The sequence below is a fragment of the Antennarius striatus genome, chromosome 2, assembly GCF_040054535.1.
Source record: "Antennarius striatus isolate MH-2024 chromosome 2, ASM4005453v1, whole genome shotgun sequence".
In the NCBI taxonomy this organism is placed as follows: domain Eukaryota; kingdom Metazoa; phylum Chordata; class Actinopteri; order Lophiiformes; family Antennariidae; genus Antennarius; species Antennarius striatus.
The window spans coordinates 19,899,217-19,923,616 of record NC_090777.1 but is presented as its reverse complement, the minus strand read 5'-3'; the positions used below and the strand labels follow the sequence as shown (position 1 = coordinate 19,923,616).

The window sequence follows — 24,400 nt, the reverse complement described above, 5'->3', positions numbered from 1 at the left end:
AAATGAAATCATTGAAACCAGGGAAACCCCCTAAGTCACTTCCTTTTTTCTAGGTGACAGGTTCCTCCTTCCACGTGGCCATGATCCCAGTGACTTTTCAGACTGGGATATTATTATGTGCATTTTCTGCTTATTTGTTTACCCTATAGTTTCAACAGGCCTGTTGAGAATTCCCCAAGCAGCAACTCGTCACATTCTCCATTCCTGTATTTGCCATACGTCTTGGCTACAGGGAGAATAGTTCAAAAGCACCCCTTAAACTGATGTATTGTTGTAAGTTGTACTGTTGGAGCTTTATTCCGTTAAAAATATAATGGCAGTGCAAAATAAAGTTGCAACCTATTACTTTATATTAAGTGTAATTTCTGCAATGACAGAAGGCATGAGAGGGGTTAAATAATTTTGTGTAGATTAGTGGTATGGTACGCTAGCCCCTCCCCTGGTCTCTGTTAGGCTGTTGTGACCCTGGGGTGTTATAAAAAGCTCTCTGAATTCCTGCCCTGGTAAAGAGGCTGAATGTCTGCAGGGCATGCTTAACGTTTGTCAATCCATGTTCTTCTACTAACAACCGGTGGGGTTGGCACATAGATGCTCAGAGACTGGCGTTTTGCTCCACTGAGGAGCTCTCTATGACAGACAGCAGAGCAGCAACCTTTTCGTGGTGGCTTGAGATAAATGTAGATCAGTTTACGTGTTGTTGGATTTAGGTTTAGAGAGGTAGTTTCTGTTTGAGGGCAACAGTGGTAATTTGCTGTTTTGAGGTTATAATTTTGGATCTTCTTTTAGTTTATTAGTTGGTGTTTTTTGTTGACTTTTCATCCCTCCATTGCTTAGAGGTTGCTTTGTGAAATTTTGCCACAATGTGGGAGTTTAGGTCCATGTCTTTCTGGCGGGCGGTGTTCGCAGAGTTCTACGGCACAATGTTCTTTGTATTCTTTGGATTGGGGGCAGCCCTCCGTTGGACGACAGGGCCCCATAATGTTCTCCATGTTGCCTTTTGCTTTGGGCTGGCAGCTGCCACCCTCATCCAGTCCATCGGCCATATCAGTGGAGGACACATTAACCCAGCTGTTACCTTTGCCTACCTGATCGGCTCCCAAATGTCCCTGTTTCGGGCTTTCTTCTACATCGTGGCCCAATGTCTCGGCGCCCTGGCAGGTGCTGCTGTGCTCTACGGGGTCACACCTACCAACATGAGAGGAAACCTAGCCCTCAACACGGTAAGATGGCACAACACACTGGTACAGACCAAACAAGACTCCTATACTGCTATGATTTTCAGATGAATTGCAATAATTACCCATATATTACATAACATACAAGTATTATATGAACATAAAACATAACTGTTTTGAAAACCAAATATTGATCTAAAGGCTGGCAGATCTTAAAAGGCCATTCAAAAATATACAAAAATGTATAAATTGTGAACAGTCTCCATATGTTTTATGTACAGTAAGCAGTACCCATTCACAAGACTATCATCAGTGTTACCCTCTGCTGTCTCTCAGCTCCAGCCTGGCATCAGTCTGGGCATGGCCACCACCATGGAGGTCTTCCTCACCTTGCAGCTTGTTGTCTGCATCTTTGCTGTGACTGATGAGAGACGAAATGGACGTCTGGGCTCTGCTGCTTTGGCCATTGGCTTTTCTGTGCTCATGGGTCATCTTCTCGGGGTATGACTTCAAGGGAGATATAGATTTGATATTCTTTCATTGTTCAGATCTAGCCATTGCATCATCCCAAATATATATTTTCTTTGTCTTAAATCTAAACCACCCTCTGTCTTTGACTCAGATGTACTACACTGGAGCGGGGATGAACCCAGCAAGGTCATTCGCCCCTGCTGTCTTTTTCAGGAATTTTGTTAACCACTGGGTAAGATGATCACATGCACTGATATTTTCTACTACAAATCTTAACTATGTTAATCACAAATGAACACAATCTACTTGTGGTGTTTTCAGGTGTACTGGGTGGGTCCCATGATTGGTGGTGCCATTGGTGCTCTGCTGTATGACTTCATGCTATTCCCTCGCATGCGAGGCCTCTCTGAGAGGCTCGCCACACTGAAGGGCACCCGTCCCCCAGAGGCTGAGGGCCAGCAGGAGATCAGGGGAGAGCCCATCGAGCTCAAGACACAAGCCCTATAAGCTTGGAGAGGAAGACTGGCTTTCTGACCCTGATCTCTCCCTCCTTAGGCTGCACCCTCAGTTTATGGTCCATCCTCAACATTTCTACAAACATACCACCTCCCTTCCCAACACAGATCCCAAGCTTCTTTATTGTTACTGTTCAGCATACAGAACTGGACCTACTGAATTACAGTGAAATTGCATCCACAGCCCTGACCTTCTTTCCCCATTTCACCTCCACCAACGCTTCTTACATCTCCTCCTCCTTCTCCCCCTTAGACTGACAAAAATGGAGGGTTAGAAGAGGACAAACCACTTGAGGAAACACCCTGTGGTATGGGGAATCAGTCCTGCCTGGCTGACCAGGTGGCTAAAATCTCTCAGGACAGGGGCTTCTTCTTTTTTTCACTTTGTTCCACTATTTTGTAGTCTGCTAAGAGTGAAGCTACAGTAGTGCAGTGGACTTCTGCATGCTTTTCCATTTTTGATCCAGTGTGATCTTTGCCTTTGTTCTGTATAATGAACTTCTGGGTAAACTACATGTACAGTATGTCTTGTATATTACCAATTTTTATTGGCTCACTTTTTTCATTGGTATGTATGAGTGGATGTTTCTGTCTCTGTGAGTGAATATGCATGCATGCCTCTGTGCATGAATGTGCTTGTTTTAACAGATCTTGTTTACTTTTCATTGCCAAAATCATTTGTCTGTAACATGAATCTTTTTCTATCATAGAAGTGTATTTACGAAAAGACGTGGTAATTTCCACACCCTCAGAGACACTGCAAAAACTCAGCAGATCCCATGTTCAGAGAGATCCCCCATCAGATTAAATAATTCATGTTTTTGGTTCAAAGTCAGATTTCTTTAATTTGGAGTCTGTTTCTCATCTAATGAAGTACACAACCCCACACAGTTATATATATATTGAAACAAACATAAAATCCAAACAATCTGGTCATTTCTGTGCTCAGTCTTCCACAAAGTTACAATAATAAACATTAAAAAGGTATAACTTCCCCCAAATCTATTTCTGTTGCTTTTCAAACAGGGATATGCAGGATCACATTTTAAATGACTGTCTGACATGAGATTTGCTTGAACACAGTGCTTATCGCAGATTAATGTACAGGTGTGGGACAGTTGGTTTGCTTTTACTTTTGAGTGTCTATCATGGAAAAACCAAATTATGTACCCGACAAGCTGTCATGGGGAACAAGTGTTTTCTAATTGAATTGTGTTTGACTCAACTGATGGGTCTTTGTTCCATCAACTGGAGGTTGGAAATGAGTGCATGAGGTGTAGTGGCTTGTTGCTGGTGTTGGTAATCACCTTAATGCTTTCTCTTTTCTGCGCTAACCTCGTTGGCTCTTTGGGACTGGGATCATTTACTCAGGCAAGCATCTGCCTGTTTCCTGTGGGCTACGAGAAGGTCACTGTGAGGCAACTGAAAGCTTTCCTGTTTTTGTACAGGGTGATAATTGTATACATTTATTTTTAAGCAATCTGCAAAAGAGAGAATGAACTTCAGTGATGTTGAAGCTTAACACTGTCCTGCAGTCCCCTCTCTCATTCATCTCTCCTTCATTCACCCTACCTCCTCCTTTGTTAACATTGCAGTCATCAGTTGTGCTCTCATGACATCTAATGCTGCTGGTATGGAGGGAAGGGATAGGGCGCTAATGTGTTGGCTTGTCAACAGGTTATTGAATCACGCCTGCAAACTGATTCCTTCTGCTTTCTCTACATTTTTTTTTTTTTGGTGTGATTTCCCTGACAGTGGTTGAGTAGAATTTACATTTTAGTGACATGTTAAAAGTAGTAGTTGTGTTCTATTGGAAAAAAAATTGTCATGTACAGTGTAAAGTTTTCTTTTTTTAAACACAGTTTATGTTTACTGAAACTGGATGGATAGGAAATACAAGATGCTAGTTATGCAATGTGTCCTCCTTGGTTGATGGACAATAGACAGCCTTTTTTTCCAGGCATACCTTTCCAATCTCAATGCCACTGATTCATTGTTTTTTTATGTCAAAAAAAATCTGAAAAACAAAAATTTTCTTGTCTGTTTTCTTTTGTAATGTTTGTAGAAACTCTAGAACATGCAAATGTAGAACATGCAAATGTGTGGTTCCACACATTTGCATGTTCCGAAAAAAGATTTCTGATAAAAGAGGTTATGATTCAGCTATGCAGCTGTTTTTTGGACATATTCCACACACACAGTAAAGCAACAAAATTTGATATCACTCACACTTCATTTCTTGTAATGAATTTCCTCTAAAAAAGCTTTATATTTTTAGAACAGATTTTTTCATCGATGCAGATAGAAGATCATCCATTCACAGTGATATAAAAGAGTATCATGTGGCAAACATAAATTCAATGTACTGTAGTTCATTCAACACATCACTGCATTGTTATATGCACACTGTTGACAGTGATGGAAGTGCAAAGCTTCTCACAAAATCAGGGCTTAATTTATATGGAAATTGTGTCTTTAATATGCGGCCAGAAGAGAATAAAACAGATAAACTCAGACCAAAATTAAATTTAAAGCCCACCAAAAATGAAGATATTGTATCTTTTATCAGCAATAGTTCTGTTGGATTACAATTCTAATTGCTTTTTATTTTGTTGTTTAATTGCATTTATTCATTTTTAACTGTATGTCTGACAATGTTTTAAATGGTAAAAACACTCAATTACTTTAGCTTGCTGATTAATGTTATGCAAGGTTTCAAACAGCATATATCAATTTAGTTGAATTAAATTTGAGAATTCCCAATTAAGAATCAAGGAACAATGCATAAAATATATTAGTTATCGTTTACATTTGTCATATATTATTATTAGTTTTAGACCTAACATCTCTTGAGGCTAAAAGTGACATGCTAACTAAGAGTTGAATATGATTTTTTTTTTAAATTTACTCCAAAAATCAAAGATTGACAACCAGAAACATGCATTAAAATTATTACATATAACAAAAAATACACAAAAATGAGTATTTACACATGGATATAAAGAGAATTCCCGCCAATATCATCATCACTACTATCACAGCCAGAATTAATGTAAAAGCTCACTGTTCCCTTATTTCTATTGTGCCACACAAATATTTCAAGAGTCATTTATTATGGAAAATATGTTACTGTGAGATAGATATAACATACTATGGCAGTGGCTTGTTTTACTTTATATACAATTGGGAAACACTTGAAAGACGCATTGGATACAATTACAACATCAATCACAATCTCCATGTTTGGTCGTACAATTGCACGGTCTACTAGTGATCATTTACATGCACCGAGGACGGTATAAACATCCAAGACAATAAATTCACATTATCAAAACCATCAGAAAAACACCTATTATGAAGGTGGATAGAGAGAATAGACAAAACTTTACAATCCGGTTTAATCCCATTTGTACTTTGTGTTGTATGATTTCCTGCTTTCACACAGCTCTGCTCACCTTGAGTCCAACAGAAATCCAAATAGTCTCCCAAAATTCTTTCTTCAAAAGTACATGAGGCTATTGGTGGATAGTAACAGTGATGGACCGAAGTTTGCCAGTTAGGTGGCAGTCTCAAATTGGTGTGCACACTGATGGGAAGCCTAATCCTCAGGACTCAGTGTCTGGAGAAGAGTGTCAAAATCTAGATCCATGCTATTACCTGTGGGACTTCTGCACAGACATGCATATAGAGTGTTATTTGAACATGGTGTAAAGTGTTTTTCTACAAGTTTAAATCTTGATGGAATACCTACATTTGGTCACTGAAGACACCAGGAGAAAATTGATTGAACTCCACAGTGGAATCTGATACATTTTCCATTATGTCTTGAGAGATAGGCTCTTGTGGGCTGAATGATTGCTGGAACTGATGCCTGCAAAAAAAATAAGAAGGGACAGGAGTAGTATCAATAGGAACCTTTATTAAACACCAGTAACAATGTGAGACACAAACTTAACACAAATCAATGGAATTAAGAATCTATTAATATTTATATGTGTGTGTGTGTGTGTGTGTGTGTGTGTGTGCGTGTGCGTGTGCGTGTGTGTGTGTGTGTGTGTGTGTGTAACAAATAATAAGAAATCCAAGGCCTCATCATTTACTCTGACCTGTTTCTGACATTGTCTGAAATCTGAAACACTTAGGTATAATGTATTGCATGTAAAACAAGAGGTAAAATGTTCAGAGTGTCTACAAAATATACACACTGTTTGTAATCTGCTAGCAGGATTACAGACAAACTGTTGTCTGGATTTATCCTTAACACTGCAAGAATAAGATTTGTTTTCACCACTTTTGCATATTATGCATAACCTAACTGACGTATTGAGATTAAATGAAAAGAAAGCTCGGAATGTCGCATAGGATGAAACCATTTAACTGAATAATGGGTCTAGATAATGTAATTTAGCAACGGCTCTATTCTTTAGGTTTAGGACAGGAGTTTTAGATTCATTTTTGTAAATTAGAAACAAACCATGAGATTGATTACCATGAAACTGGGTGGAAGGGTTGGACATTTGTCAAAAGAACTGGATAAAGTAGTAGATCTTTTTCCCACTTTAACAGAACCCTGGAGGCCATTGAATTTGAGGTTGGTCATTATAAAAATGATAAAAGGGACTGTTGGGCATTCGAAGAGCTATGTGTTGAACTGAGTGACGTATAAATATGATTTTTACAGATGAAAAAATAACACTGAAATACCTGAATTTGTGGCTTTTATACGTTTAAGGACCTTCATTTTTTTGTTGAAGTCCAACAATTACCATGATTGCTCACTGTTACAGTGCAATTTCAGCTTGAAATATGTCACCTAACACAAATGTACTGTAAATTATCAGAAGCCCTTGTTTCACGGCAAAACTAGACTGACACACAAAGTAAATACTGTCAAACAGGCAGAGGAATATTCATGTTATATTTGAGTATTGGGGTACAAGAGTTGTTTTGGTATGTCTCCGTTTACAACATAAGTCATATTTCCTTAACAGTCCCAAGGTCCCTTTCAACCAAAATATGTGATAAAATGCTATATAAGAATTTATTTTTGAATCAAAAAGCAAAACGTTGGTATAAATATGTATTTTAAATTAACAGTTTTTAAATAATAATAATAATTATTAATACTATTATTATTATTATTATTATTACTATTGTCAACTACCTCAGTCTATCCAGAAGTCACCCTGGAGGGATAAATATATAGGCATAAGAGAGTGTAAATATTGCTAGTTGTGGAGGATTTTTGGGTAACAGCAGGTAAAGGTCAACACCTGGCCGCATGAATGACAGGAGGTGAGTTGGATGGCATGAAAATAACCAGAGGAACAAATGGGTAGAAGGACACTCACGTGTGGAAACAAGTATTGTGTGGGCTCCCAGCGAGAGGTGCCGGACTAGGAGCTGAGTGTGCTGTAGAACCAGCTTCCCTGCACACACAAACATGAAATATTCTCCTTATTATTCCATTCTTCTCAAAATTAGTTGAAACGTATTTGTATTATTTTGTTTATTTTAAAACAGCTCCTTACGTGCCGACTTTTGTGTGCAGAGACACAGGTATGTAACCTATGCAGGATGGTTGAGGCTCTGTTTCAATCAAAAAGAAAAACAAGAACTTCAATATCTTGTTCTCACTTGAAGTGAGCATAAAGCTGAGTCTGTGGATGAAGCTCATTACCTGAGAAGAATTTTTTGAAAACTTCATGTTTGGGAAATTCAGGATAAAGGTACGTAATGTCAGTGATGTCCATGATTCGGTCACCAAGGCTACGGATTTCAAGATCTTTCTTGGTGAAGGGCTGAATGTTCTGGATTTTCTGTCCGCCATCTAGGATGAATAAATGTTTATGAATGTTTATGCATGAGAAAGAGGGAGGATACAAGATCACAACACTGTTGCTTTGCTTGTTATGTTAGCTTTTAAAGAATGACACTAATATTTTGTACTGTATGTGCTGCACTGTTCTCTTTTCCTCCTTCGCAATTAAAATCTAATTGTTCTGTCATAGTTAGTATTCTACTCTATTCTATTCTTACTTTTACTTTATACCCATTAAAATATCTATTTTCTTTTTTACATTTGGCTTTATGTCTGCAATTATATAATTTGTTATTCTGCTGAAACAGCAAAATGAACCCTATGGGAGATAAGTAAAGGATCATCTTGTAAAGCCTTTTATTTATTCTGCTTATTTTTCAAAAATTCAGTTCTGATAAAAGCATTTCAGGTGCAATGAACAACAACCTATTAAAAAATGTTAAATATATAGTGTTTTACCTTCCTACAAAACACAATGGCCAACACATTCAAAAACCAACCTAAATGAACCACGTCTGTGCTATATTGAGGAAGGACAGACAGGGTGTGTGTTGAATTAAAGACTACGCCAAGGCAGTTTTTCATGACATCTACCTGAAGAGGTACCATTCCATTATTAAGAATGAACATCAGAAAAGCTAACGATACCAATCATGCCAAGCCATACCAAATCAGAATCACACAGTAAAAACGTTGCAATCTTAGTCACTTAGAGATCTAGGCTAACTATCTCCACCTGACCTGTAGTTGAGAAGTCACAGCTAAGTGTGTATGGTGTGTTGTGTTCATAACATGTGGATGCAACTCAGTCTTTCTCTGTGGGCTCAATGAAACTTAAAGAAAAAAATAAATACTCCACAATCACCATTCAGAAGCCCAAATAAATTTAAAATATATATTTAACTTACAGACTTAAAACCACTCACTGTCAGCTGCAGACACATATGCAATGGTGATGCCTCCAATTTCAGAGTCGCTAAAGCGTAACAAGAATGTCCCATTGGGTCTGTCTTTGAGAATCAGGTGTAAATGCTGCTTCCCAATAAAACCAAATATCAACCTAGAGGGGTATAATATTGTACACACTTGTTAGTACAGTATTACCATACTTAAGAAGGTATGTCATATTTTCTCATATATTAGAAGGGGTGTCTCCTCACCCTTCACTCCAGTAGGTCTTCAAATGCTTCTTGGTCAGCTCAATCACTCCCTCAAACCACTGCCAAAAAGTAAATTGTCGACCAGGAAGAACCTCCTATAAGAATAAATGGTAATGAAAGATATGCTGTGTGTATCAGCCTCTGTTTGTCAGTGCAAGGACAAACACCTGGTGTTACCTTGTTAAACTGGACCCAGGAAACCATCATGTTACTGAAGTCATCAGCAAAGTCTGGCTTGCCAAATATCTTCTGAGCCAAGAAATGCTGATTGTACTGATCCAGATTGTGATTTGTATTTACTTCGGAGGTAAATTTGCTATTGAGAGTGTTGTGCATCAGCCTCCAGGGCACACGCTCCGGTACTACGAATGGCACTCTATCCTGTTGACAGTGTCACAGAGGCTGGTCAGACAGAGTAATGTCAGAAAAATTTAACAGAAACAGAGAGGAAAAACAGAAATAACAAAAGATATTAGTTAGTGTTAGTTTTGTTTTAGTAGTTAGGTATTGTAAAAACATTATAAACAAGTGACCAGCCACTCACTGAATCTTTTTATGGACCAATTTTTTAGTCCCTAGAAAAGTGAAAGAGTGCATGAAGATCACAGGAGATCAACATTTTTTAAAAATATTCAGACCAGTCCATCTGGCAAAACAACCATGTTCAAAGTATTTAAATCCCCTTTCTACCCCATTCTTATAGTCGGTCTGGACTGTAGTGGTTATGTTGACATGTCCACATGCTAAAATGGACTGAGTCGCTGCCATGTGATTGGCCAGCTCTAAATCTGTGTTCACAAGCAGTTGAATATGTGCACCTAATAATCCCCCCCACTGATCTATTAAAGTAACAGTCACCTAAGCTTAGGTTGCTACTAACAACTACAAACCACAAACACCAAGACTGACAGTATTGGAGATGCTTGTGAAAGTTGCTCAATCCCTGTTCTTGCTAATTTTTTCTGTTTCTAAATCATCAACTTCCAGGAAAAAATGTTTGATTGCTACCCAATGTATTCTCCCCAATGAAATATGCTTCTATAATGACAAACTTGACTTATTCAGTTTGTCTCTAAGCAATCATTATGCAGATTATACACAATTAAATTTATCAATGTAACAAGGTGAAACTAATCATTTTTGCAAACTTTGTCGTTTCTTAACAATGTAAAAACTTGAATGACCTGTAATGTCTGACCCTCAAGAAGAGCAAATTGGACTTGCTTGAAGTTGGTTAAACTTCAACCAACCCAAAGCAAGTCCAGTCAATTCATTTTTGATCTTCTTGATTTACCACAACCTGAATGACTGAGAACCTACACAATTTCTGCAACTTAACACAATTAAAGGTATTGTGTTGGTTCAAACATCTCCAAACTGACTCTTCTGTGCTTCAGCTGTTATATCAATATGGTAAGATCCCCAACCAATTCCACCACTTTAACCACTGACACCTGACCACCTCCAACTACATCTGCAACTACAACTCCCAGGACTACTTTCTAAGAAGTTGTACAAAGGTCATCATCACCACTGTCTAGGCGTCATGGGGAACTCTCCTTCACATCGGACAGAACTAATACATTGGATGTTTTTTTTGGTGAGCTACTTCCTGCCAGGACTGAATGTCAAAGACTACACTACTTTTTTTCATGGTAAATTTTATATTACTTTACTATACTGTTACTCAATTATTCACCTCTGTATTTTCTCCTGACTGAAATATATTAACAGAGATATGACTATGCAGATAGCATTGCCTTGCCCTCAAACTGGAAGTTGTCAGGAATGTCCTTTAATTCCCACAAAGAACAAATATCCAAGATTGGCTCTTTCACTAAGCGTTATATTTAAAAGCAAAGGCACATTCTGTCTGATAAAGATGCAGAAAAGCCCATGAATTTGGTGGTTCTCAGTGATCATGGTTGAACTTCATTACTTAAGACCGTATTCTCAAACTGCATCACTGATAACCAGAAAAACTGAATGCACATGAAAATAAAAGCAGGAAAAAACAAAAACAGGCCCAAAAAAAAAAGAATAAAAGGAAGAACAATGAGATACTTACTGCCTCAGAAAAGGCACAGTCCCATACAACTGTTGCCAAAGCATTGCTGTCTTGACTACCGTGGACAATGACAACCAACGGCAGTGAGATCATCTATATGAATGACATGAATCTAAAATTATTGATAGGTCTATTTCTTTTCAGCATGTAACCTGGAAACAAATTTAAAATAACAGTTGCACCTAATGACATTTCTTCCAGCTCAGTGTGTCATTGCTGTAGACATTTTGCACTGGAAGCATTCTAATGAACTTCACAGAAGTTTGAAGAAAACTGTGTCCCTTACAGTGTAGTACAGGAAATAACCACATTATCTCAAAGGTGAAATCTATTGTGTCATTATGCGAAAGGATGTAACGCCCAGTTAAAGAGTAGACAGAAGAATAAAGTAGGGTCAAACCTGAATATGGTAGGGAGTGTCACAGCCTGTAATGGTGATGTCTGTTGAAAACAGCAGAGCAAATTTTTCCTCTGTTACAGACTCTGAACCCTTTCTGTCTGCTCTCTTGATCTTCTTGATTGACTGTTAAACCAAAATTGGATTTTAATAAGAATTTGTGAACAAGCATAAATGTTGAAAAAATCTAGACTGAGAAATCCAAAGCAGTACATACCATATTCCTGAAAGTGGCACATGTGCTCCTACTGGATGTGTTGTGCTCCAGAATGGCTGTGTTGTTGATCAGTTCCCCGACATTATCACTGCAAAAAAAATGGCGAGTTTCAGCATCAATCAATAAATAAACTTTTATAACATCAACAGACATTTCGAAGGACTTTTACAGACAGAGAAACCTAACACAACCCTCTAGAGCAAGCATAAGCGACAGTGACGGGGGGGGGACTGTCACTGAGGAAAATATTCCGGGCAGGATCAAGACTCTGGAGGGCGGTCATACGCCTTGACCATTTGGGTGGAGAGGAAATACAATGTAGGTAGGGACAGGGTATGAGAAAGAGAGAAAGAGATAGAGTGCCAGTTCAGCCAGATAGAGCTGATGAAGTGAGGAGGGGATTTTTAGTAGGGATGAGCGAGTACACCACTATCTGTATCTGTTCAACCAACTAGATTATCTGTATCCCTATCTGTACTCGGAAAGGGTGGGGCTTAAACCGGAAGTAGTTCCTTTACAATAGTAAAGGAACTATACCTGTATATAGAACGAGTAAACACAAAATGCATTAATGAAGTCCATGCAATAGGAAATTATCAACTACAAAGTATGCGTGAACAAGAATTGTCATACTTAACAAAACTTTTAATTTTTTTACCTTCTTTTTCAGTTTAATTTTTTTTTATAATCAAACTGGGGTTGTTGTTTTTTTTTCAATTATTTATTTTTAGCACTTAATGTTCTTGCCATTTTTTTTCACATATGGTTAAACAATGTTGATTGCGGTGAGTGAGTGAGTGAGTGAGTGAGTGAGTGAGTGTGTGTGTGTGTATGTGTGCTATGTCTCAGTTAAAATATTTATAAAGCATAGAATTATTAATTTGAACAGAGTTTAGGACAAACAGGTAAAAAAAAAAAAAGACGAGTAGAGACGGTGGATAAATGCACTGTGTATGTGCAACAAAAAAAACAACAACAAGAAAGTTCACCAGGTAACCAAACACCGAAATAGAGGCAAACTGAAGAAAACCTAAGAAGAAAGATGTGAGGAACAGTGGAGCCACTAACAGAGGGATCAGTAAATGTCTGCGTGTGCCGAAGAGTGGGACAGGGACAAACTCCTCTCTAAGTGCAGTCTGCAGGGAGGGGCGGGAGGTATGTGTGACTGGCCAATTACAGAGCGTGAAAACAGTCAGGATTATTTTCCTTCAGTCCGATCACGAGAATTAACGGGTTCTCTTCGTATCGTACTCGTATTCGTCAAAAATGCGTTATCCGTACCGGATACTCATACGAAACGAGTATCCGGCTCAACCCTAATTTTTAGGCTGCGTTCACTGCTCCTAGGTTGTTCTCTTCAATATTGTTCCTCACCTGTGAAGCAGAAGCACATAGATGGTGGCGGTATTTTGCAAGCATGCTAAGGTTCAATGTTGTATGAGTAAGAAAAGGAAAGAAAGAGAAATAACAGAAGCTCCTAAAGTAATTGATGTAATTTTCTCTAACAGGAGAGAAATACTCTCTGCAGCCTGCAGCTATAGCAGCTTATCAGACGAAATATATGCTGTTCCTAAGGCTTTGTCAGAGAAGGTTTTGAATCTACTGGTAATTAGCTAAGGGTGTCTGCCCCCTGGACCAGGGCCAGGAGATCATTCTGAGTAAAGGTGCCACAGTGCTGAACTTCTGCCTCCCATTCTACTCTTACAGACCTGACGCGTTGGCAAAAATCCTGTAAAATAAGATAATCCTTTATAGTCCCACAATGGGGAAATTTATACGATCGTGGTGGCGGGGGGGGTTAGGGGGTGGGTGTCATACATACTATACTTAAATAACACATACATATTAACATATTTCACATGAAATATACATATTCACATATGATAAACATTAACATATATTATATTATCAACAATATACAATTTACATTAGCACTACAGACTACAAACTACAGATTACTGATTATATTGGTCAGCATCTGGCTTTCGAATTTGATGTTCTCTGAGTGGTCAACTGGGAGGATTGCTGTACCCTCAGAGCAAAGAGCCCTGAGGAGATCCTCAATGTAAAACAGAGCCTCAGAGTGAAGTGCTTTGCATGTAATCATGAAGATCTTGAATTTTATTCTAGATTTTACTGGGAGCCAATGCAAGGATGCCAGGACTGGAGAAAAGTGTTCTCTCCTCCCAGTATGAGTTAGCAAGCGGACAGCCGGATTTTGAGCTTATCGTAAAATCCTAATACAGGATCTTGAACAGCCTGATAGCATAAAATAACAGTAGTCTAACCTAGAAGTAACAATGGTATGAAGTATTTTCTCTGTGTCTCTAAAGGAGAAGAAATTTCTAATTTTAAAAAAGTAACATCAGTTTTTCTATTAAGTAAATACAGGTATATCTAAAAATGTCATGAAATATTTTTCCTTGATTTAAGTCAAAAATCGAAATGTTAAAGAACACAAATTCCAGATTACAAGCCGCTCCTTTTTTCACAGGCTTTGAACGCTGCGTCTTAAACAACGACCTCCAGGAGGCGCTCTAGCAGGAAGCACAAGAGAAAAACAAGTGGAAGAGATAATGCACCGAGGAAGACACTACTGTAGTTTAGTTGTGTTTTGAACAGACATTATTCACAACCCTTGTGATTCAAAACATGCGAAGAAAGACAAAGTTAAAGGCAATCAATCTGGTTGTCTGAGCAGGAAATAGAGCTGCTGCATGGTAATCCTCACATCTTTGTGCCATCGACTGCATTTCATTGATCCACTCCAAAATTTATTGGGCTCTCCCAAATCATATGCCTAACACTCCTGAAACATTTTATTACGTAAATCAAATAGTTTTTGTGCAAGTCTCCTGGAAACTAAACAATGAACATATCCTTGGGAGAGGTAACAATATCAGCATGTGATTATGCTTATCATATGTTGTTTTTACAGTATTACTCACCTGGGTAAACCTCCGAGACTCCTGGCTTGCAGTTCATTAATGATTTGTGCCTTCAATACCACCGGTTTCCCGGGAGCTACTTTCTCGCCCAGCAGATATCGCACAGTGGTGGAGAACTTTGACTGAGTCTTAATGACTTGAGGCGGCTGCTTGTCTACTACAAGTGAGCTAAACGAAACAAGCAATTGAAAAGTAAGGAAACCTGATTTCTGCTCTGAAAGATACTGTACATTAAATGAGATAATTATACTGCTCTGCATGATTCAATTGAAAAGGAAAGATTTGAGTGAATTAAATTTGCTTTACTCTGAGCTGTATAACATAAATAGAAAAGGAAATCTTTTTTTTTTAAAAATCTCTACCTTTTAATCAGAACCTGCAGAAGTTGCTCCAGGCTTTCCTGTAGCTTTGGGATTGGTTCACCAATCAGCATCAATTCCTGTCTCAGTTTTCCATTCACCTCAAGCAGCTGCTCACACCTAACAGGAATATATAAACACAGAGATAATGTGAGGATGAAAGTTGAAGTAAAAATACCTGAAGTCAGAAAAACTGACCTCAAGTATTTTTTACCAACAATATCATACATACTGCATTGCAATGACTGAGACTACAGACTGCAGAAAGGAATGAGGGAATCATGGCTAATTATTAAAAAACATTTAACATTAAAAAACATTATTAAAAGAGAGGCTTATGAAACTCTAATCTTGACCTGTTGAGCTGTATTTGTGAAACAGTAACTCAATTATGAATTAGTTAATTTGGACATTAATTTGGACATTTTATTCTATTATTGCTTTGCAAAACATGCTTTTCCGAGGACAGAATAACATCTGACCAAAAAATACCGGGTGGAATAAGGTGAATCTCACCAGGTCTGCAGAGGATTGAGGTTATCGTCAAAGGGATGTCCGATGGTAGCCCTGTGCTGTTCCCGCCTCCAAGCTTTCAGCCTGCTGATCAGTTGAGTCTGACACTGGTCCAGACAGTCCACACTCTCCTTCAGCAACTGGACACGCTTCTGCAACAACCATCGTCCAAATACATAAAACAGACCATTGGCAGATTTACACCCTTTGAGCCGGGGGACCAGTAGACGAGTGAGGCAGATGAAGAAGAGACAGAGAGAGCAGCATTCAAGCCACCAAGCCTGGGTACCTATTTTAATTTTAGGAAGAAATTAGAACGCTAATCAGTTAAAGCCGTTTCAGGACCCGCAAGAACAGTCTAATTCACAAGAAATATCCTCCCAACCAAACGGTTAAGGAGTTTTAGAGAACACACAGATGGATGTGTGTCAATACACACCATGTACCACCACATAAAAAAAGAATATTGTCCCAAAGACAGCAATAAATAACAGCACAAGATATTTTTGTCAATAACATTTGTAAAATCCCACTTATTTTGTTGCATACCAGTCTTTGATTGTGTGTGCACAACATTTTAAAACCTCAATCTATTTGGTTTAAATTGATATTAAATATTTTACTGAATACTTGTCATACTGAGGAATCTACATGAATTTAAAATTTTGACTGAACTACTGTATTCCTTACTATTGGACCAAACTGTTTTAGCTTTTGTTTAAATTGAACAGTGTTATGTTGTTTTCCATGATCAGCTGTCCATAAGTCAAATCCAGCTGTTGGATGCACTGTTTTAGTACCATAACATAATTATTTCCATCCATCCATCCATCCATCCATACATTTAATGTAATATAGTTATTAGTACTTAGTGACAGAAAAAAAAAAACCCCACCGTGAACATTGCTTTCAGGTTGTACTCCAGCTGCTGGATGTGGTTCTCTAATTTCTTGACATCTGACTTTGTGGGATCCAGTCCATTCTGTTGAATCTGACCTGCATACAATACAAAGAAAACTTTTGAAAATGAGAGTCCACTGTTTATTCACAAGTTAGCAGGATGGTGCAGTGGGTAGCACTGTTGCCTTACAGCAAGAATGTTTTGGGATAAAATTTGCCTGGAACTTTTCTTGAGTTAGTACGTTTGATATGTAGGTGATATACAGGTGAAGTCACATTTACATTTCTGTGGGCAGGAATGTGAGTGTGACTGGTTATTTTTCTTTATGTAACCCTCCGTTAAATTAGTGATTTGTACAGACTTGTGCACTGGGATCGGCTCCAGCTCTCCCTGTCAACCTTAATATAAATTGATAAGCAGTTCAGAAAATGGAACAATAAATCTGGAGGAGTTAAACAAAAAAGCTCATGCTTCTTATGAAAAGAGTCAGAAAAGAAAGAAGGATGACAAAGGTTTATATTTCAACTGCTCATTGGCCATTCATTGTTCACTCTTATTCTGATTGTGACGCAGGACTCACCAAGCGTTCAGTTGTTCACACTGAATTCTCACTAAGTGGGAATGGCAGTTTAGTTTTACGCAACTGATGTCATGTCAAGACATCTTTATTTATTTAGTACTGAATCACACTAGAGGCCAGTTGGGATGAAAAATCAGTCAGTCAGTCATTTTCGTAACCCGCTTAATCCGCTTACGCAGGTCACGGGGGAGCCGGTGCCTATCCCGGCAGTCTCAGGGCGCGAGGTGGGAGACACTCCGGGCACGACGCCAGTGTACCGCGGAGCCACATAGAGACAAACAATCACTCACACACGCACCCACTCCTACGGTCAATTTGGGACCGGCCAATCAACCTGAAGCGCATGCTTTTGGAGGTGGGAAGCCGGAGAACCCGGAGGGAACCCACGCAGACACGGGGAGAGCATGCGAACTCCGCACAGAGCGGGACTAGAACCCGGGTCCGCCGTGTTGTGAGGCGGCAGCGCTAACCACTGCGCCACCGTGCCGCCCTGGGATGAAAAGGAAATATAAAATTGAAGAGATAGAGAGATAGTGTCAGAGTGGCAGATAGGTCAAGGAAGGCCAGTGGGAGACCATCCAAAACATGAATGTTTTAATTCAAATGTGTACAACACATTAACAATATATGTGAAAGAATGTTGAGCCTTCATAACGAGTGTCCACCTAAAATAAAACCACTGCAAAATACTGACTTGATTATCAAATTACTTACAGACTTTGTTGTCTATCATTTGATTTTACTTCTTTTCAGCTCAGGGTTGAAAGCGTTATTAACGCACTTGATTCCCGATTCTGAGAAAAATCTCCTTCCAAGCAACTTAAACAAATAAGGATCTAGGTGATGTTCACTATTCTGTGCAATACATGATCCTACAAAAGGAAAAAACTACAAAGATATTTGGATGGCTCAGTATTCCATGATGTTTTTATTAACCTTTTACATAGAGGTCTAACCTTATTGGAATTGGATTTAACAATATGATGGACAAGAGCTCAGAAACTTGAGCTGAAAATGAATTCAAAGCATTATTAACATACAATAGAAGAACCAACACAACTTTATATCCTGGTGTTTTAAGGAAGTTATTAATGTTAGTACCATTTGTCTCTCTGGAACTTATTATTCCCAGTGGTACAATGTAGATGCTATGTGAATGTGAACGAGCCTGTTTTTGTAGAGATCTCTGTATTGAGGCTAATTTGCATTTGTGTGATTGTGCAAATGTCTGACCTTGAAAACCTTCATAAGTCTCCCTCTCCCAGTTGAGCTCTTCTTGCAGCTGGTGCACCTTTTGTCGGGTGTGCTGCACATCCAGCACCTTGCGAGCCAGGTGATCTACATCCTGCATGTTAGAGTACAAGGATTCGCTTCCTGTGTACTGTTGGTACGGTGGAGGCTGAGACTAAAGACATGAAACAGTACCACATACACGTTATATGCCTTATGGATTATTTGCTTCCACTGTTAGAAATAAATAAATGGCAGGCATAATATTGATTTTCAAGCAGAATAATGTTCTGCCTGAGATGCCAAGTGGAATCAAATTACACCCTTGAAATCACATAAAAGAAAAGAAAAACAGAAATAAACCACAAATACAATATAACAGGATAAAATTGGGATACTTGCAACACCCTAGAGTAATTTTGTGACTGTACTTTCTTTCTCTTGTTTAAACTTGGAGGATTCTCAATTCCCATGAATTGAGAAATGTAACCAGGATGTGCAATGCCTCCGTGAAGTATTTTGTATCAGCCATCACAAAATTATCTGATTTTGGAGGATGTCGGGGTTTTTTAAATCTTTGGTTTTCAACCTTTTCCACACAGGAGAGATTTGAAACTAATACATGGTCATAAATTACAACTTTCTATGACAAGGTTTAATTGGAACCAAGTTCATTTCCATGAAATACTGAAATACAGTAGGAACCTGTATGCAAATAATGGGGCACACAGCGTTTGTAAAAGTTTCAGACACTTGTCATTCATTACCTATGGTATACACTCCAAACCTACACAAAATAATCTGTGAGTGAAATTTCACTAACACAATTTGTAAAACTGGATCATACCTTGTTGAGTAGAGTCCTCTCCTTCCTGAGGATGTCCCTGACCATCACTCCAAACCCCAGAGGCTCTTGCTGAAACACTATCTGTAAAGCAAACGCATCACACAAGTGAATGTACCTTCACTTACTGTTGTTATAGCTGATATGTTATGAAGCCTATATGATCAGTACAGTACTTAAAAAAAGTTGTGCCCATTTCCTTCCCTGGACACACTTCCAAGAAGCCCTCACACCAGCCATGAGAGACAGCGTTCCATAGCACATGACAACTCGTTGTTTGTACCTACAGCTGCTAGCAACTATGAATAAAAGTCTGAAGAAACGACATTCATCTGCATTCTACCTCAACCGTCAAAAGAAGACAGAATGTGACTGAAGCCTCTGGGATCTGTGGAGGAACGTAAACAGTCTGGGAGCCATTGTGTGACAAAGTCTCCCTACCATGTTCCTGCTGATTTGCATCAGCTTCATTTTGTCCACCACGTTGGCATTCTGCTGGGCAATAGATTGCAGCATGGCAATCATCTGGTTCAATAGAGCCTGAGCCTGGCTCTCCTGCTCCAACTTTTCAATGGAGAGATCTTCCCTGTAGGCACAAAGATATACAAATACATGTGCATGCATGTACAATATGTGTATATAACTTGTTTTTTTTATGTGAACAGGTGTGTCATACCATCTTTGACTCTCAATCCATTCGGCTAAAAAATGCCTGACTTCAATAGGGAAGGCAGCCGGAGGATAGAGGTTGTTGATGGTCTCATCAGACAGACGTGGTATCAAGTGGGACATGTGGTTCCACTGTGCCATGGTCAAGCAGGGCTGCACAAATCAGTGGAAAAACACGTTTGAGTTTTGAACTGCCAGGCAGGAGGCCTAGAGGAAGAACAAAGGGGAGATTTGTGGATGTAGTGAAAGAGGACATGAAGGTAGCTGGTGTGAGAGAAGAGGATGCAGAAGACAGGGTTAGATGGAGGCAGTTGATTCACTGTGGCGACCCCTGAAGGGAAAAGCCGAAAGATGAAGAAGAAGATCAAGCACGCAGGTTTGTGGTTTACATTCTGCTTTTGAAGTTTATTTGTTATGTGCTTTTATATCGACTTATTTTTATTTATTGGGACGTATTGACATTCAAGACTCTTTATCGTTTTCACTTGTAGTTATTGTGGTTGTTCTGTGTGCCAGTGACTCCTTTAGTGATCATTGTATCAGTATTAAAAACACATTTAACAAATATTTCACAATACATTTTTCGATTGGATTGTCCTCCAATTCATTAAGACAATTGCTTCAAGTTTTTTGATATCCAGAAAAGGCAATGTGAGATGTTAGTGCCATTAATGATTCCATTTTCAAACAATTAGTCTATGAATCACGTAGACATCACTCTTGAGCAATCAATGAACCAACTACCCATAAATTCAATTTTCTAGAACTGCTAATGCTTTGCAGGATTGGTGGGTGGTGTACCTAAACCTAAGACACATCACATTTATGCCCATCAACATCCTCACCACAATTCACATATATTGCATGTGTTTTGATTATAAGGGAAGCAAGAAAACCATGCAGACAAGCAGAGGGTGTGTTAACTCTATGCATAAAGGCCTCAGGCCTGAATTGAAACCCAGGCAGAAATGATTATTGCATGACTATCTAATCTTTATCAGTTATTTATTTAAACAGCGATAACAGTACTGTGGGTTTAATCCGTCAGATGCAAGGATCTGTGTTTGTGTGTCCTGCCTGATAATAAATATAATATCTTTTTCTTTCGGGCCTGCTTGACTTAAAATAAGTCTTAATAATAATAACTTGATAAGATGTGGATTCCAGCCCTAAAAAAAAACCCAAAAAGTACTTGTACTGATACACAAAGATATACAACCCATACATAAGAGATCTTTGGGATTTTTGCTGTGACCTTGGTCCATCATTATTCTTTCCTGCCAGTGGACAGCTGAGATCTCAGTAGTATTATTTACATCTTCCAGGCCAAATCGGATTAGATAAACTAAACTTCCCTAAATATTTGTGAATTTTTGTAAGTGATCTGCAGGCAGTAAAATTCATTTGCAAATCATAAAGTAGTCTCAAATATCAGAACTTTGAGCTGGATATGAAAAAAATCACCCAACAAACTCTAATCCCAACCCCTAAGGAAGGAAAACAGGATGGGAACAGGATGAATATGAAAAACTTCAGATCAGAATTTAAACTTAGCAACAGTATGAATAGGGAGACCGTATCTTTGTACAATACTTGCTTTTTACATTGGACCTACAGGTATGAGCTAAGTTTTCCTCCTGCTTAAGTACCTTGTTATTCATTTATCCCTTCATAGCCTGGTCACATTCTTCTCATAGCCAATCACATGCAGGCTGTCAAAGTTCAAATATCCTGCAAACCACCCAACAGATGGCACCTGGCACCTCCAACCAAATCTTGCCGATAGGATGTCCCCTTCATGAAATCATCCAAACATGAAGCACCACTCCTCATCACTACCACTGTCAAGGCTCCCGGGTGGGACTTCAGTACTTAATGGTGTATTTCCTGTTAAAGTCTAAGTGCCACACACAATATGGTATTCTGTTTCACAAGAAGTCACATTACTTTACAATATTAAGTGTCTCACTGTTTCTCTGTAATCCTAGATTGAATTATCAACATCGTTCTACCATGAATCTCTTTTTCTGAGTGCATATATTTAGTTTGAATTCAGGAGTTCGTCATGTGAAGGGGCAACATTCACACCAAGGAGTTGATGCATTTTTAAAAGAGAACCAATGACTTGGCAAGAGAGCGATCTCTCAAAAACCACTAATGGTAAAACAGCCAATAAGAGCTACTACTGCAGAGTCCAGGCATCTTGTTACAAGGACCGTTCACCTGTCAGATTGAAGTCATCATTCTCCCAAATCTTTCTCTCTACTGTAGGTGACACATTCAGGTTTTATGAAGTCATGGCCTAAAATCTAATTGAGGCTGATGTTCTCGGTGTGGTAGTTCACGACTGTAACTTTCCACTGTCAGACTTGTCCCCTTCCAGGATGAATTCTGCAGAGCAGCACATCCGTCTGCTGCCTCCTCCCCACGTTGGTTACATGAAATCTGAATTGAGAAACTCAACAGAAGGAAACTCAAGCCCAACACACGAACGGCATATCTGTTCGTGTGTTGGGAACGCTCACTCAAACTGCTAACGGAGTACAAATGCAACTTCAAAAATAATGTCATCATCAAATGATGACCAAAGAACAGATGCATCCAGTTGGGGTATGATAGGCCTGGTAGGTGTGGTGTTTGAGACTGGCACACATTGCAACATGGCACACTAAGTTAAATCGTCTTGGATTTCTAGTAATATCTAGCAATATCTAGTACCATATGCATAAACAACATTAAACTATTTCGTATTTCTACGAATAATTTACGCATGATGAAAAAAAAAAAAACTTCAGCATTTGGGGCACAGAGAGAGAGAGACAGGGTCGACAAAAGCCGATAGATGACACATACACATACACATACATACTCTATGAAACTATAAGAATGACATAACACTTCTAACACAGGAGAGAACTTTTTTTTTAAATATTAGTACGTTTGCAGTGGCCTGTATTAGAGTGAATCTCGGCCGACATACATCCTTTACTGTATATTGGTAACTATGACAGGGTGCAGACAGTCCATTACGCACTGACTGTAAAAGACGAAGATTATAGGCTTAATAAATTTGACATAAAAGAAGCAAATATAACACTTACCTTGAAGTAAATGTAGATTTTTCTATTCTTCCTGTGTTAGTATTGATTATTATTATTATTATTATTATTGATCCGTCAGTGCGAATATCCTACAAAGAATCTCCTGCTCCCATCACTTAGCTCCAAACGTCCTCCTTTCATAAAACTGTAGTAACAAGTTTGTTTAACCGATGACAAATAAACTTAGATCGTCGATCATCTCACGGGATTCGCACAACTTTCCACACCAGACAAAATAGGTTAGGCTTACTTCCTCGTTACGCGCGACGCGGAGGAGCGCCCAGTATTTCCTGATATAATGTTCAAATTCAGATGCAGCAGGCAGTCCGTCTGATCTAATCCGAGTTACTGTCTGATCAGACCTTGATGGTGAACGTGTTTGCACGAATAGGATCTGTTTCAGTCGGTGCCGTCTGCTTTGGTTCAGACGCGCACGTCGCTTCACACAGGGAGGCCTGCAAACGGTCCACACATATTTGATCTACATTAGTTTACAGTTCACCAGAAACTGCGAGGGAATGGAGTCCTAAGACTCAAGACGGTGTAGGCGGAGTCAAGTTGAGTCATTTTTACCAGATAGAGAAACTTCCAGGAAGTCATTTGAAACTGTATCTGCTGAGAGCAGGAATGTATCGCCGGATGCGCTTCTGACGCGCCCGTCGGTGTTTTCTCCGTCTGTAGTGGGTAACACTGACCAGATTCAAGCCAGCTCCACAGGACTGAACTGTATTGAACTGATAGTTCTATCTCACCCCCTGTCTCCAGTTGTTCACTTATTTTAATTTTTTTGATTTCTGTAGATTAAAGAGTAAAATCTAGACCTGATTTTTTTTTTTTAATTCTGTTTTGGTTTTTGACAAATAGCTTTACTTGACTGAAATAAAACTGAAATGAACTGAAATGAAGAAATTAGTCATTCCCACAGAGCTTAATGTCTCATGGGAAAGTAGTGTGCTGTTAAAATCTTTTTAACACACAGATGCAGGCCCACTTTCTTACCCAGACTGCCATGAAAGTCTTTAAGTGGGGAAAGAATGTCATATCCTTCCATCCATTTATATACAGCCGGTGCTCAGAGGGCACTCAAGTGTTTGGAGCTTTTTTTGTATTTTATATACTGATTATAATCCCCGCAGGGAAATTAGTAGCACACTCTAGTTAGTTCAAATCAAATCATGCATATATATGTGTGTACAGGCCCTGAAAAGAAACACACACATGGGGCCTGTACGCATGCAGAGGAGGTAGAGTGGTGGGCAGCTCCTTTTATTGGTGCTCCCCAAATGAGCAACTTGTAAGGGGCTCGGCGCCTTGCTCAAGGGCGCCTCGGCAGTGCTCCGGAGGTGAGCTGACACCTCCCACTGTCAGCTCACCTCCGGGTGTTCTTTTTGGGCGGGAGCGGGAATCGAACTGCCGATCTTTGAAACATTG

The 24,400-nt window shown here is 39.0% G+C and overlaps 2 protein-coding genes across 2 annotated transcripts; one reads left to right on the top strand and one right to left on the bottom strand.

Moving 5' to 3' along the window:
* Nucleotides 1-519: 519 nt before the first annotated feature.
* On the top strand, nt 520-5,232 carry mipa (major intrinsic protein of lens fiber a). The gene is made up of 4 exons (XM_068326240.1): nt 520-1,220; nt 1,512-1,676; nt 1,798-1,878; nt 1,968-5,232. The coding sequence occupies exons 1-4, from the start codon at nt 861-863 to the stop codon at nt 2,151-2,153; spliced, it is 792 nt and encodes a 263-aa protein (XP_068182341.1). The 5' UTR covers nt 520-860; the 3' UTR covers nt 2,154-5,232.
* Nucleotides 4,407-23,502, bottom strand: stat6 (signal transducer and activator of transcription 6, interleukin-4 induced). The gene is made up of 20 exons (XM_068326228.1): nt 22,970-23,502; nt 19,876-20,021; nt 19,641-19,785; nt 19,203-19,283; nt 18,359-18,530; nt 16,540-16,640; nt 15,648-15,796; nt 15,135-15,251; nt 14,773-14,940; nt 11,825-11,912; nt 11,611-11,733; nt 11,211-11,303; nt 9,320-9,523; nt 9,143-9,237; nt 8,909-9,042; nt 7,842-7,991; nt 7,693-7,750; nt 7,513-7,590; nt 5,913-6,032; nt 4,407-5,829 (listed from the first exon to the last, which is right to left on the bottom strand). The coding sequence occupies exons 2-20, from the start codon at nt 20,007-20,009 to the stop codon at nt 5,760-5,762; spliced, it is 2,280 nt and encodes a 759-aa protein (XP_068182329.1). The 5' UTR covers nt 20,010-20,021; nt 22,970-23,502; the 3' UTR covers nt 4,407-5,759.
* Nucleotides 23,503-24,400: the final 898 nt, after the last annotated feature.